Genomic DNA, 13,089 nt, shown 5'->3' on the forward strand with positions numbered 1-13,089 from the left:
TATATACTGTGGTACTACTTCTACAAAAGGGATGTCTTCATATGAAGAATGTTTAAAAGACAACATGGGGGACTTCCCTGGTGACACAGTGGTTAAGAATCCCCCTGCCAACTAAAAGCTGGTTCTTTGAGAAGATAAACAAAATAGATAAACCACTAGCCAGACTCATCAAGAAAAAAAGGGAGAAGACTCAAATCAACAGAATTAGAAATGAAAAAGGAGAAGTAACAACTGACACTGCAGAAATACAAAGGATCATGAGAGATTACTACAAGCAACTATATACCAATAAAATGGACAACCTGGAAGAAAAGGACATATTCTTAGAAAAGCACAATGTTCCGAGACTGAACCAGGAAGAAATAGAAAATATAAACAGACCAATCACAAGCACTGAAATTGAAACTGTGATTAAAAATCTTCCAACAAACAAAAGCCCAGGACCAGATGGCTTCACAGGCAAATTCTATCAAACATTTAGAGAAGAGCTAACACCTATCCTTCTCAAACTCTTCCAAAATATAGCAGAGGGAGGAATACTCCTAAACTCATTCTACGAGGCCACCACCACCCTGATACCAAAACAAGACAAAAATGTCACAAAAAAAGAAAACTACAGGCCAATATCACTGATGAACATAGATGCAAAAATCCTCAACACAATACTAGCAAACAGAATCCAACACCACATTAAAAGGATCATACACCATGAACAAGTGGGGTTTATCCCAGGAATGCAAGGATTCTTCAATATACATAGATCGATCAATGTGATACACCATATTAACAAATTGAAAGATAAAAACCATATGATAATCTCAATAGATGCAGAAAAAGCTTTTGACAAAATTCAACACCCATTTATGATAAAAACCCTCTAGAAAGTAGGCATAGAGAGAATTTACCTCAACATAATAAAGGCCATATATGACAAACTCACAGCCAACATCGTTCTCAATGGTGAAAAACTGAAACCATTTCCACTAAGATCAGGAACAAGACAAGGTTGCCCACTCTCACCACTATTATTCAACATAGTTTTGGAAGTTTCAGCCACAGCAATCAGAGAAGAAAAAGAAATAAAAGGAATCCAAATTGGAAAAGAAGTAAAACTGTGACTGTTTGCAGATGACATGATACTATACATAGAGAATCCTAAAGATGCTACCAGAAAACTACTAGAGCTAAACAATGAATTTGGTAAAGTAGCAGGATACAAAATTAATGCATAGAAATCTCTTGCATTCCTATACACTAATGATGAAAAATCTGAAAGAGAAAGTAAGGAACCGCCCTGCCTTACCATTGCAACAAAAAGAATAAAATACCTAGGAATAAACCTACCTTAGGAGGTAAAAGACCTGTATGCAGAAAACTATAAGACACTGTTGAAAGAAATTAAAGATGATACAAACAGATGGAGAGATATACCATGTTCTTGGATTGGAAGAATCAACATTGTGAAAATGACTATACTACCCAAAGCAATCTACAGATCCAATGCAATCCCTGTCAAACTACTAATGGCATTTTTCACAGAACTAGAACAAAAAATTTCACAATTTGTATGGAAACACAAAAGACCCCGAATAGCCAAAGCAACCTTGAGAAAGAAAAATGGAGCTGGAGGAATCAGGCTCCCTGACTTCAGACTATATATACTACAAAGGTACAGTAATCAAGCCAGTATGGTACTGGCACAAAAACAGAAATATAGATGAATGGAACAGGATAGAAAGCCCAGAGATAAACCCACGCACATATGGTCACCTTATCTTTGATAAAGGAGGCAAAAATAAACAATGGAGAAAAGACAGCCTCTTCAATAAGTGGTGCTGGGAAAACTGGACAGCTACATGTAAAAGAATGAAATTAGAATACTTCCTAACACCATACACAAAAATAAACTCAAAATGGATAAAGACCTAAATGTAAGGCCAGACACTATAAAACTCTTTGAGGAAAACATAGGCAGAACCCTCTTGATAGCAATCACAGCAAGATCCTTTTTGACCCACCTCCTAGAGAAATGGAAATAAAAACAAAAATTAAAAAATGGGACCTAATGAAACTTCAAAGCTTTTGCACAGCAAAGGAAACCATAAACAACATGAAAACACAACCCTCAGAATGGAAGAAAATATTTGCAAATGAAGCAACTGACAAAGGATTAATCTCTAAAATATACAAGCAGCTCAAGCAGCTCAATATCATAAAAACAAACAACCCAATCCAAAAATGGGCAGAAGACCTAAATAGAAATATCTCCAGAGAAGATGTACAGATTGCCAACAAACACATGAAAGGATGCTCAACATCACTAATCATTAGAGAAATGCAAATCAAAACTCCAATGAGGTATCACCTCACACTGGTCAGAATGGCCATCATCAAAAAGTCTACAAGCAATAAATGCTGGACAGAGTGTGGAGAAAAGGGAACCCTCTTGCACTGTTGGTGGGAATTAAATTGATAGAGCCACTATGGGGAACAGTATGGAGGTGCCTTAAAACACTAAAAATAGAACTACCATATGACCCAGCAATCCCATTACCGGGCATATACCCTGAGAAAACCATAATTCAAAAAGACTCATGTACCACAATGTTCATTGCAGCACTATTTACAATAGCCAGGACATGGAAGCAACCTAAGTGTCCATTGACAGATGAATGGATAAAGAAGATGTGGCACAAATATGCAGTGGAATATTACTCAGCCATAAAAAGAAACAAAACTGAGTTATTTGTAGTGAGGTGGATGGACTTAGAGTCTGTCTGTCATACAGAGTGCAGTAAGTCAGAAAGAGAAAAACAAATACCGTATGCCTACACATAGATATGGAATCTAAAAAAAAAAAAAAAAATGGTTCTGAAGAACTTAGGAGCAGGACAGGAATAAAGACACAGACGTAGAGAATGGACTTGAGGACACGAGGAGGGGAAGGGTAAGCTGGGACAAAGTGAGAGAGTGGCATGGACATATATACACTACCAAATGTAAAACAGATAGCTAGTGGGAAGCAGCTGCATAGCACAGGGAGATCAGCTGGGTGCTTTGTGTCCACCTAGAGGGGTGGGATAGGGAGGTTGGGAAGGAGACGCAAGAGGGAGGAGATATGGGGATACATGTGTATGTATAGCTGATTCACTTTGTTATACAGCAGAAACTAACACACCATTGTAAAGCAATTATACTCCAATAAAGATGTTAAAAAAAAAAAAAAAAAAGAATCCACCTGCCAGTGCAGGGGACATGGGTTTGATCCCTGGGCCAGGAAGATCCCACATGCTGCAGAGCACCTAAGCCCGTGTGCCACAACTACTGAGCCTGCACTCTAGAGCCCATGAGTCACAACTACTGAGTCCACATGCCACAACTACTGAGCCCAGGCTCTGCAGCTACTGAAACCCACATGCTCTAGGGCTCGTGTGTCGCAACAACTGAGCCTGTGTGCTGTAACTACTGAAGCCCGTGTGCCTACAGCCCATGTTCCACAACAAGAGAAGCCACCTCAATGAGAAGCACGCACACCCCAACGAAGAAGAGCCCCCGCTCGCCACAAATAGAGAAAGCCAGAAAGCCTGCACAGAGCAAGGAAGATCCAACGCAGCCCCAAAAAATTAGAAAAAAAAAGACAACATGGACACGTGGAAAAAAGTAGTCAGCATGATAGGTAGCACGATTGTGACTGATTCTGTTCTTTTGAAGTCTTTTTATTGTTTAAAATGTTTAAGAGAAATGTTTAAAAGAAAATACAAAATGTTGTATACAGAAATTAGGAAATAAAACAATCCTGAGGCAAACATATCATATTCAAACCACTTCTTTCCTATCCAAGTATATTTGCTTTTGACTTTAGCTCTCAGTGACATGGAAATCTGTTAAAGTCTTTTACAGTTCATCACATATACAGGGTAAACAGCCCCTCCCTCCGGTGTTTGTTTACAAAAGGCAGGGGATTATAATCTTCAACAAAAGGGGCTGGGGAATACAATCATAAATAAGAAGTCCACTGAATAGTTCCTGTAAAGACCTTTTCCTCTCTCCTCTTTGCTCTTACCGGCTCAGTGTATGAAAATCCCAGACCCTCTGCAGCTGATTTTATTAGTTCTGATTCCAGTTTATGATGCTTCACAAACATCGCCAAATCCTAAAGAAAAAAAAAAGAAAATGTATATTTAAATAACAGTTAAAAGGTATGATTAATGTTCAATTGGAAATAATTTTCTTTAGATAGTAACAAATGAGCTCAAAAAATATTCACAGCTGCAAAAAATGTCTCTATCTCTGTAGATTTTCACAAGCTAGCACATAGGCAAAAAACACGCTTTTAGCATTACTAATTAAAGTTGCAAAGAACTGAGTCCTAGAACCTTTACGAAATTGTTAGCTATCTTTAAGAGAAGTGTCATATTTTTACCAACTCTCCCCAGAGCACTGAGCAGAATAATGAGTTTCTTCTCAGAACATGGGTCTCACCTCTCTGGCCTGGATAGATGCTGGGTCAGTGCTGTCGTCCAACAGACTCTCATAGTAATCCACATTGTCTCTGACATCCTCGTCATCCGGATGGAGTAGAAGATAGGCCTTGGCACACTCCAAGGCTTTCACATATTCGCCAACTGAAAAACCCAGGAGTTGCGGCATTAGAGTCAGCCTAGGTTGGTCTACAAAATTTTTAAAAGATACGTCAACATGTCCATGAGTGTCAGCATGAAATGATCAGTAAGAGGGAAGATGCTACCTACTGTATAGCACAGGGAACCCTACTCAATACTCTGCAATAACCAATATGGGGAAAGGATCTGAAAAAGAGTGGATATATATATATGTATAACTGAATCACTTTGCTGTACACCTGAAACTAACACAACATTGTCAATCAACTGTACTACAATATAAAATAAAAATTAAAAGAAAAGAGGGACGATGCCATGAGGCCGAGTAGAAGCAGCAGAAATAGTTGCAGATGAAAGGAAGGACAGGATTTCAGGTATTCCAAAGGTACTAACTTCGGTCTGCTATGCTGCTAGATGTCTTCAACAAATTATCAAAAGCCTCCACCCGAAGATATTTTCTGGCAACTTACATTATTTAATACAGAGTAGAATTTTTGAAGTTAATTCTGATTTTTGTACTGAATTTGAAAACATGATATCTAAGACCAAGTTCAGCAATCCAAATTCTATTAGTTGCTTTTAAACATAAGATGCTCACTCTTTCTTTCTCAATGAGATAAATGGAAATTAAACCTTTATTGAGATATCAATTTTCACCTAATGATTTGGGAATATTTAAAATTTGAAAATATATTCTGTTGCTGTGCAATGAAAAGTGTACCCCGTGTGGAGAAAAAATCAGCAACATCTGTCAAAATTACAAACAAATAAACCATTTGATGCAGCAAATGTACTTCTAGAAATTTATCCTATAGATATTTACATGCAAATGTAAATGACATACAGGAAATATTATTCATTTGATCATGATTGTAATAGTAAAATATTACAAACAAAACAATGCTCATCAGTAAGGAGACACATTAAATAAATTATAGTATGGTGATATCTAGATATAAAGAAAAACTAATGAGGAAGATCTTTATGTACTGAAACAACTAGATTGAACCATATAAAACTGCCAAAATTTGACCATTTTTGACCAAGCAAAAGGGAATTTCATAGATTCAACATACTAAAAAAATCTGATATGTATCGTTAAGTGAAGAAAACAATGTGAGGAAGAAACTGTGGATTTTAGGGCATGAAATTGTGTTGTGGGGAAAAAAAACAGAGAGAGGTTTTTAAATATTTAGTCTTTAAACCTGTGAGTATATTATCTTTTCAAATTAAGTTGAAAAATTAAATTTAAAAATCACATAAAATATCAGTCTAGTATAACTTTCAGGGCATTGTCACAACATTTGCCCACTTGTGGTTCCACCTTCTGCTCTTGTTCTGAGCTGTAGTGATGTGAGGTGAGAGAGAAAATGTATACACCCCCATAGCTTGATTACAACTGAGGAAGGCAGAGAACTAACCCACAAAAATTCGATGTCTGTTGTGATGAGCCACACCCCTTACCCCCAAAGGTTTTCACAGATAATCCACGCTTTACCTCGATAGTAGGCAAACTGTAGGTAGTCATAATGTAGGGGAAGAAAGTTCTCGATTGGTGAGAGGCGGCCAGGGCGGGTGGCAAGTTCCCTCACGCACTCATGCTGACAAACCAGCACCTGCACATAGTGATCTGAAAAACAAGAGCCAAGAAGTGGTTTCCTCTCATCTGCTCAATGTCCAGACTTCAAACTGAGAACCACGGTTACACAGGGCATCTCACCTCACCATACACTCTTAGAGAGATATCATTATTATCCTCACTCATGACCAGAAATCCTTTTCACAAAGAAAGAAAGTGACTCACCAAGGCTTCCTAACCAGTGATCACTAGATTAATTACTCATAGATTCCAAATGTATAGCACTCTTTCCTTCCGTGTATTCTTTTTCTACATCTCCTGAAAGTGACATAGGCCATCTCATCCCACCCATGCCCAGCTGAGTAGATTACTTTCTTATTTAACAACTTGGGGGTCTCATTTTGGACTTTAGATGGCCTGAAGTGTCCTGGAGTCAAGATGGGAAGTTCAGATCCCAGTTATGTTAAGGACCGGTTGAGAGAAAGGAACTGCCATGTACGTGGGGAGTTCACGCAGAGAAGTGAAGCCACAATGCTCTTTTTCCTTGCTAAAATTTTCAAACCACTTTTACTAAAGGGGAAATAAAAACAACATTCCTTTACATCTATTGATCAGGAACCTATTCTACCCAGTTACAAATTAGTCTATCACCTGGACATTATAAATCCTAATACTGTAGGGACTGGTAAAATAGGAGAAGGATGAAAGCTAAAGAATTTGAAGAAGCATTTTGCCTCTTTTTCTTTGTTCCCCTTTCTTTGTTCCCATTCTTCTCACTTGCAAACAGGCGAGGATCCTGAAGTGCAGGGGTTTTCATGCTCCTTTTAGCTCTGGGTTCTATCTCATACAAGCATGAGCTGAGGAAACACAAGTGGCTAATGTCCCAGAAAGAAAACCCTTCTTACATTTTGCCCCGACTCTGATTTTTACAATGAAGATAGAGGCAGTCTTTTCCATTAAGAGAATAGTCCATTCATGCTTGTGCAGAGCAAGTTCTCTTGAGAATAATGATAAAACCACCCGACTTCATGACTGTACAGTCTAATCCACAACTGCCTCCTTTCAAAAGGCTTTCTATTAGGCAGAGTTTGGCTTGTATCTAGATGACCTTGAAGAGGGACCCCCAAAACACAACAGAAAGGAAATATCTGTTTCCTGGTGTGTAGGGAAATGTGCTAGTTCTCTTAAAACCTGGCTAACTCAATCTAATATAGTACAGCTAATAGGATCACTATCATCCATTGGTTCTTAATTCCAGTTGGAAGATATGAGAAGAATGGGTTATGTTTACTTGATTAGCATGTTAGAAATAAATAGCTGGCTATTTTATTTCTTAAGAAAACAACAAACAACTCTCAAGCATTTCTCCTAGTTTCGCTGGCCATTTGCTTTCCTCTTTACCTTTTAATATGAACTCCTAATTCCAAACGACAAGCCAAAGGAAAAGGTGGGAAACACACCCAACAGGAATCCACAATCTGAATGGAAGTATTTTTCAAAGTAAAATATTAATAACAGCAAAATAAGAGTGACAAAATGATATCCTTTAGGGCTTCAGTGAGCATGGCTGGTAATAAATAACTGCATTCAGAAGCCATTTGTAGTTTTCTCCAATTGGTAATGTTCTTCCAACTCTAAAAGTCAAAAATTCTGGCTTTCTAAATACATTCTGTATTTTAAAAGCCAGTTTTACTCCTAATCGAGAATAGTTTTGAACCAGGCAGGAATTTACATAGTTAGAGTAATGATATCCCTTTTTATTAGTTGTATTCCTTGCCTCCTTTCTATATCAAATGTTATTGTGCAATTATTATGTTTTAATATGTTTGAGATTCAAGACACTTGCATGGGAATGCTTTTAAAGATTTCCATCTCATAATGAATTGGATATGCTTCAAATTCCTGAGAAGACTTACCATATTCCTGTAACATATAATATTTGATTGAACTTGAGGGACTATGAATTTTTTATCACTTTTCTTTTTTGGAAGCGGGGTGATGGTGGTGGTAGCTGTGTTAGTATTAGGAGCCTGAGTTAGGAGACTTCTATTCTTTTCCAGCAACCAACAGGCTATGGTGACCTCAGAAAATTGAGAAATGTTAATTTGTGGGAATTTGTCAGTCAATTCTCTTAAACCAGATCTAGGACATTTGCCAAAGCTGTTCAGTGGCCATTGGTAGAGGTAGGTGTAGAGATGAATGTGGGAATGAAGGCAGGGCACCTATCCTTAAAAAAACTACAAGACAGTAAACTGTAATAAAGGAAAAGCCTGCCCATTCTGAAATAAAAGATTAAGTTAAAGAAATATTCAGCAGTTGAAATGTGAAGCACACATAAAACTGACATTCAAATGAGTAGTGTTTACAAAAATGCAAGTAAATGGCTCTAATAGAGGCCCAGAAAAATAAAACCTTAGGGAAAAAAATCCCCAATAATGCTGTATTGATTTTAAGTGAGTTGAGTTGAACTTGAGTAATTGAATGTGTAGCAAATAAGTCACTTGACAAATAATATATTTACAATAGCCAAGATATGGAAGCAGCCTAAGTGCCCATCAATAGATGAATGTATAAAGAAGATGTGATATATATGCACACACAATGGAATAGTACTCAGCCCTCAGCCATAAAAAAAGAATGAAATCTTGTTACTTGTGACAACATGGATGGACCTAGAAGGTATTATGCTAATAAGTCAGAAAGAGAAAGAAAAATACTATATGGTTTCACTTATATGTGCAATCTAAAAACAAAACAAAACAAAACAGAGCAAATGAACAAACATAACAAAACAGAGACAGAGTTATAGATACAGAGGACAAATGGGCCAGAGGGGTAGGTGGTAGGGGAGGAAAAAAATAGGTGAGGGAGCTTAAGACAAACAAACTTCCAGTTGCAAAATAAATAAGTCATGGGTATGAAATGTACAGTGTGGGGAATATAGTCAATAACTATGTAATATCTTTGTATGGTGACATATTGTAACTAGACTTATTGTGCTGATCAGTTTGAAATGTATAGAAATATACATTTCTAAAATGTAAAAAAAAAAAAAGGCTAAAAGAAGGCACATTGATTTTCAGTTTACTTCTTAGTCTAAATTTTGATAGATATTTCCTAATTATCCTTCTAAAAAACCTCAACAGAAACTTGCACAAGGCTCTTAGATAGCCTCATCCACCAGAGGGCAGACAGCAGAAGCAAGAATAACTACAGTCCTGCAGCCTGTGGAAGAAAAACCACATTCCCAGAAAGATAGACAAGATGAAAAGGCAGAGGGCTATGTACCAGATGAAGGAACAAGATAAAACCCCAGAAAAACAACTAAATGAAATGGAGATAGGCAACCTTCCAGAATAACAATTCAGAATAATGATAGTGAAGATGATCCAGGACCTCGGAAAAACAATGGAGGCAAAGATAGAGTAGATGCAAGAAATGTTTAACAAAGACCTAGAAGAATTAAAGAACAAACAAACAGAGGTGAACAATACAATAACTGAAAAGAAAAATACACTAGAAGGAATCAAAAGCAGAATAACTGAGGCAGAAGAACGGATAAGTGACCTGGAAGACAGAATAGTGGAATTCACTGAGGCAGAACAGAATAAAGAAAAAAGAATGAAAAGAAATGAAGACAGCCTAAGAGACCTCTGGGACAACATTAAACGCAACAACATTCACATTATGGGGGTCCCAGAAGCAGAAGGGAGACAGAAAGGACCCGAGAAAATATTTGAAGTGATTATAGTCAAAAACTTCCCTAACATGGGAAAGGAAATAGCCACCCAAGGCCAGGAAGTGCAGAGAGTCCCATACAGGTTAAACCCAAGGAGAAACATGCCGAGACACATAGTAATCAAAGTGGCAAAAATTAAAGACAAAGAAGAATTATTGAAAGCAGCAAGGGAAAAATGACAAATAACATACAAGGGAACTCCCATAAGGCTAACAGCTGATTTCTCAGCAGAAACTCTACAAGCCAGAAGGGAGTGACATGACATATTTAAAGTGATGAAAGGGAAGAACCTACAACCAAGATTACTCTACCCAGCAAGGATCTCATTCATTTTCAATGGAGAAATCAGAAGCTTTACAGACAAGCAAAAGCTAAGAGAATTCAGCACCACCAAACCAGCTCTACAACAAATGCTAAAGGAACTTCTCTAAGTGGGAAGCAAAAGAGAATAAAAGGACCTACAAAAACAAACCCAAAACAATTAAGAAAATGGTAAAAGGACATACATATCAATAATTACCCTAAACGTGAATGGATCAAGTGCTCCAACAAAAAGACACAGGCTCGCTGAATGGATACAAAAACAAACCCCATATATATGCTGTCTACAAGAGACCCACTTCAGACCTAGGGACACATACAGACTGAAAGTGAGGGGATGGAAAAAGATATTCCATGCGAATGGAAATCAAAAGAAAGCTGGAGTGGCAATACTCATATCAGATAAAATAGACTTTAAAATAAAGAATGTTACAAGAGACAAGGAAGGGCACTACATAATGATCAAAGGATCAATCCAAGAAGAAGATATAACAATTATAAATATATATGCACCCAACATAGGAGCACCTCAATACATAAGGCAACTGCTAACAGCTATAAAAGAGGAAATTGACAGTAACACAATAATAGTGGGGGACTTTAAAACCTCACTTACACCAATGGACAGATCATCCAGACAGAAAATTAATAAGGAAACACAAGCTTTAAATGACAAAATAGACCAGATAGATTTAATTGATATTTATAGGACATTCCATCCAAAAACAGCAGATTCTTCTCAAGTGTGCACGGGACATTTACAGTATAGATCACATCTTGGGTCACAAATCAAGCCTCAGTAAATTTAAGAAAATTGAAATCATATCAAACATCTTTTCTGACCACAATGCTATGATATTAGAAATTAATTACAGGGGGAAAAAAAGTAAAAAACACAAACACTTGGAGGATAAACAATACGTTACTAAATAACCAAGAGATCACTGAAAAAATCAAAGAGGAAATCAAAAATTACCTAGAGACAAATGACAATGAAAACACGATGATCCAAAACCTATGGGACACAGCAAAAGCAGTTCTAAGAGGGAAGTTTATCACAATACAATCCTACCTCAAGAAACAACAAACATCTCAAATAAACAATCTAACCTTACACCTAAAGGAACTAGAGAAAGAAGAACAAACAAAACCCAAAGTTAGTAGAAGGAAAGAAATCATAAAGATCAGACCAGAGATAAATAAAATAGAAACAAAGAAAACAATAGCAAAGATCAATAAAACTAAAACCTGGTTCTTTGAGAAGATAAACAAAATTGATAAACCACTAGCCAGACTCATCAAGAAAAGGAGGGAGAGAACTCAAATCAATAAAATTAGAAATGAAAAAGAAGTTGCAACAGACACCACAGAAATACAAAGCATCCTAAGAGACTACTACAAGCAACTCTATGTCAATAAAATGGACAACCTGGAAGAAATGGACAAATTCTTAGAAAGGTATAACCTTCCAAGACTGAACCAGGAAGAAATATAAAATATGAACTGACTAATCACAAGTAACAAAATTGAAACTGTGATCAAATATCTTCCAACAAACAAAAGTCCAGGACCAGAATTCTATCAAACATTTAGAGAAGAGCTAACACCCATCCTTCTCAAAGTCTTCCAAAAAATTGCAGAGGAAGGAGCACTCCCAATCACATTCTATGAGGCCACCATCACCCTGATACCAAAACCAGGCAAAGATACTACAAAAAAAGAAAATTAGAGACCAATATCACTGATGAATGTAGATGCAAAAATCCTCAACAAAATACTATCAAACAGAATCCAACAGCACATTAAAAGGATCATACACCATGATCAAGTGGGATTTATCCCAGGGATGCAAGGATTCTTCAGTATATGCAAATCAATCAATGTGACACACCATATTAACAAATTGAAGAAGAAAAACCATATGATCATCTCAATAGATGCAGAAAAAGCTTTTGACAAAATTCAACACCCATTTATGATAAAAACTCTCCAGAATGTGGACATACAGGGAACCTACCTCAACATAATAAAGGCCATATATGACAAACCCACAGCAAACGTCATTCTCAATGGTGAAAAACTAAAAGCATTTCCTCTAAGATCAGGAACAAGACAAGGATGTCCACTCTCACCACCATTATTCAACATAGTTTTGGAAGTCCTAGCCATGGCAATCAATCAGAGAAGAAAAAGAAATAAAAGGAATACAAATTGGAAAAGAACAAGTAAAACTGTCACTGCCTGCAGATGACATGATACTATACATAGAGAATACTAAAGATGTGACCAGAAAACTAATAGAGCTAATCAATGAATTTGGCAACATTGAAGGATACAAAATTAATGCACAGAAATCTCTTGCATTCCTATACACTAATGATGAAAAATCTGAAAGAGAAATTAAGGAAACACTCCCATTTACCACTGCAACCAAAAGAATAAAATACCTAGGGATAAACCTACCTAGGGAGACAAAAGACCTGTATGCAGGAAACTAGAAGAACCTGATGAAAGAAATTAAAGATGATACAAACAGATGGAGAGATATACCATGTCCTTGGATTGGAGAATCAATATTGTGAAAATGAGTATACTACCCAAAGCAATCTACAGATTCAATGTAATCCCTATCAAATTACCAATGGCATTTTTTACAGAACTAGAACAAAAAATCTTAAAATTTGTATGGAGACACAAAAGACCCCAAATAGCCAAAGCAGTCTTGAGGGAAAAAAACGGAGCTGGAGGAATCACACTCCCTGACTTCAGACTATACTACAAAGCTACAGTAATCAAGACAATATGGTACTGGCACAAAAACAGAAATG

The 13,089-nt window shown here is 36.9% G+C and overlaps 1 protein-coding gene across 1 annotated transcript in view; it reads right to left on the bottom strand.

Moving 5' to 3' along the window:
• The window catches only part of P3H2 (prolyl 3-hydroxylase 2), a 154,438-nt gene that overhangs the window by 23,026 nt on the left and 118,323 nt on the right, over positions 1–13,089 (bottom strand). Inside the window, exons 4-6 of the mRNA XM_059920771.1 lie at positions 6,121–6,252; positions 4,483–4,625; positions 4,064–4,153 (exon numbers count right to left, since the gene is read on the bottom strand). Of these exons, the coding sequence (XP_059776754.1) occupies positions 4,064–4,153; positions 4,483–4,625; positions 6,121–6,252 (365 nt within the window). The remainder of the gene's footprint in view (positions 1–4,063; positions 4,154–4,482; positions 4,626–6,120; positions 6,253–13,089) is intronic.

The sequence above is a fragment of the Balaenoptera ricei genome, chromosome 4 (genome assembly GCF_028023285.1).
Source record: "Balaenoptera ricei isolate mBalRic1 chromosome 4, mBalRic1.hap2, whole genome shotgun sequence".
In the NCBI taxonomy this organism is placed as follows: Eukaryota; Metazoa; Chordata; class Mammalia; order Artiodactyla; family Balaenopteridae; genus Balaenoptera; species Balaenoptera ricei.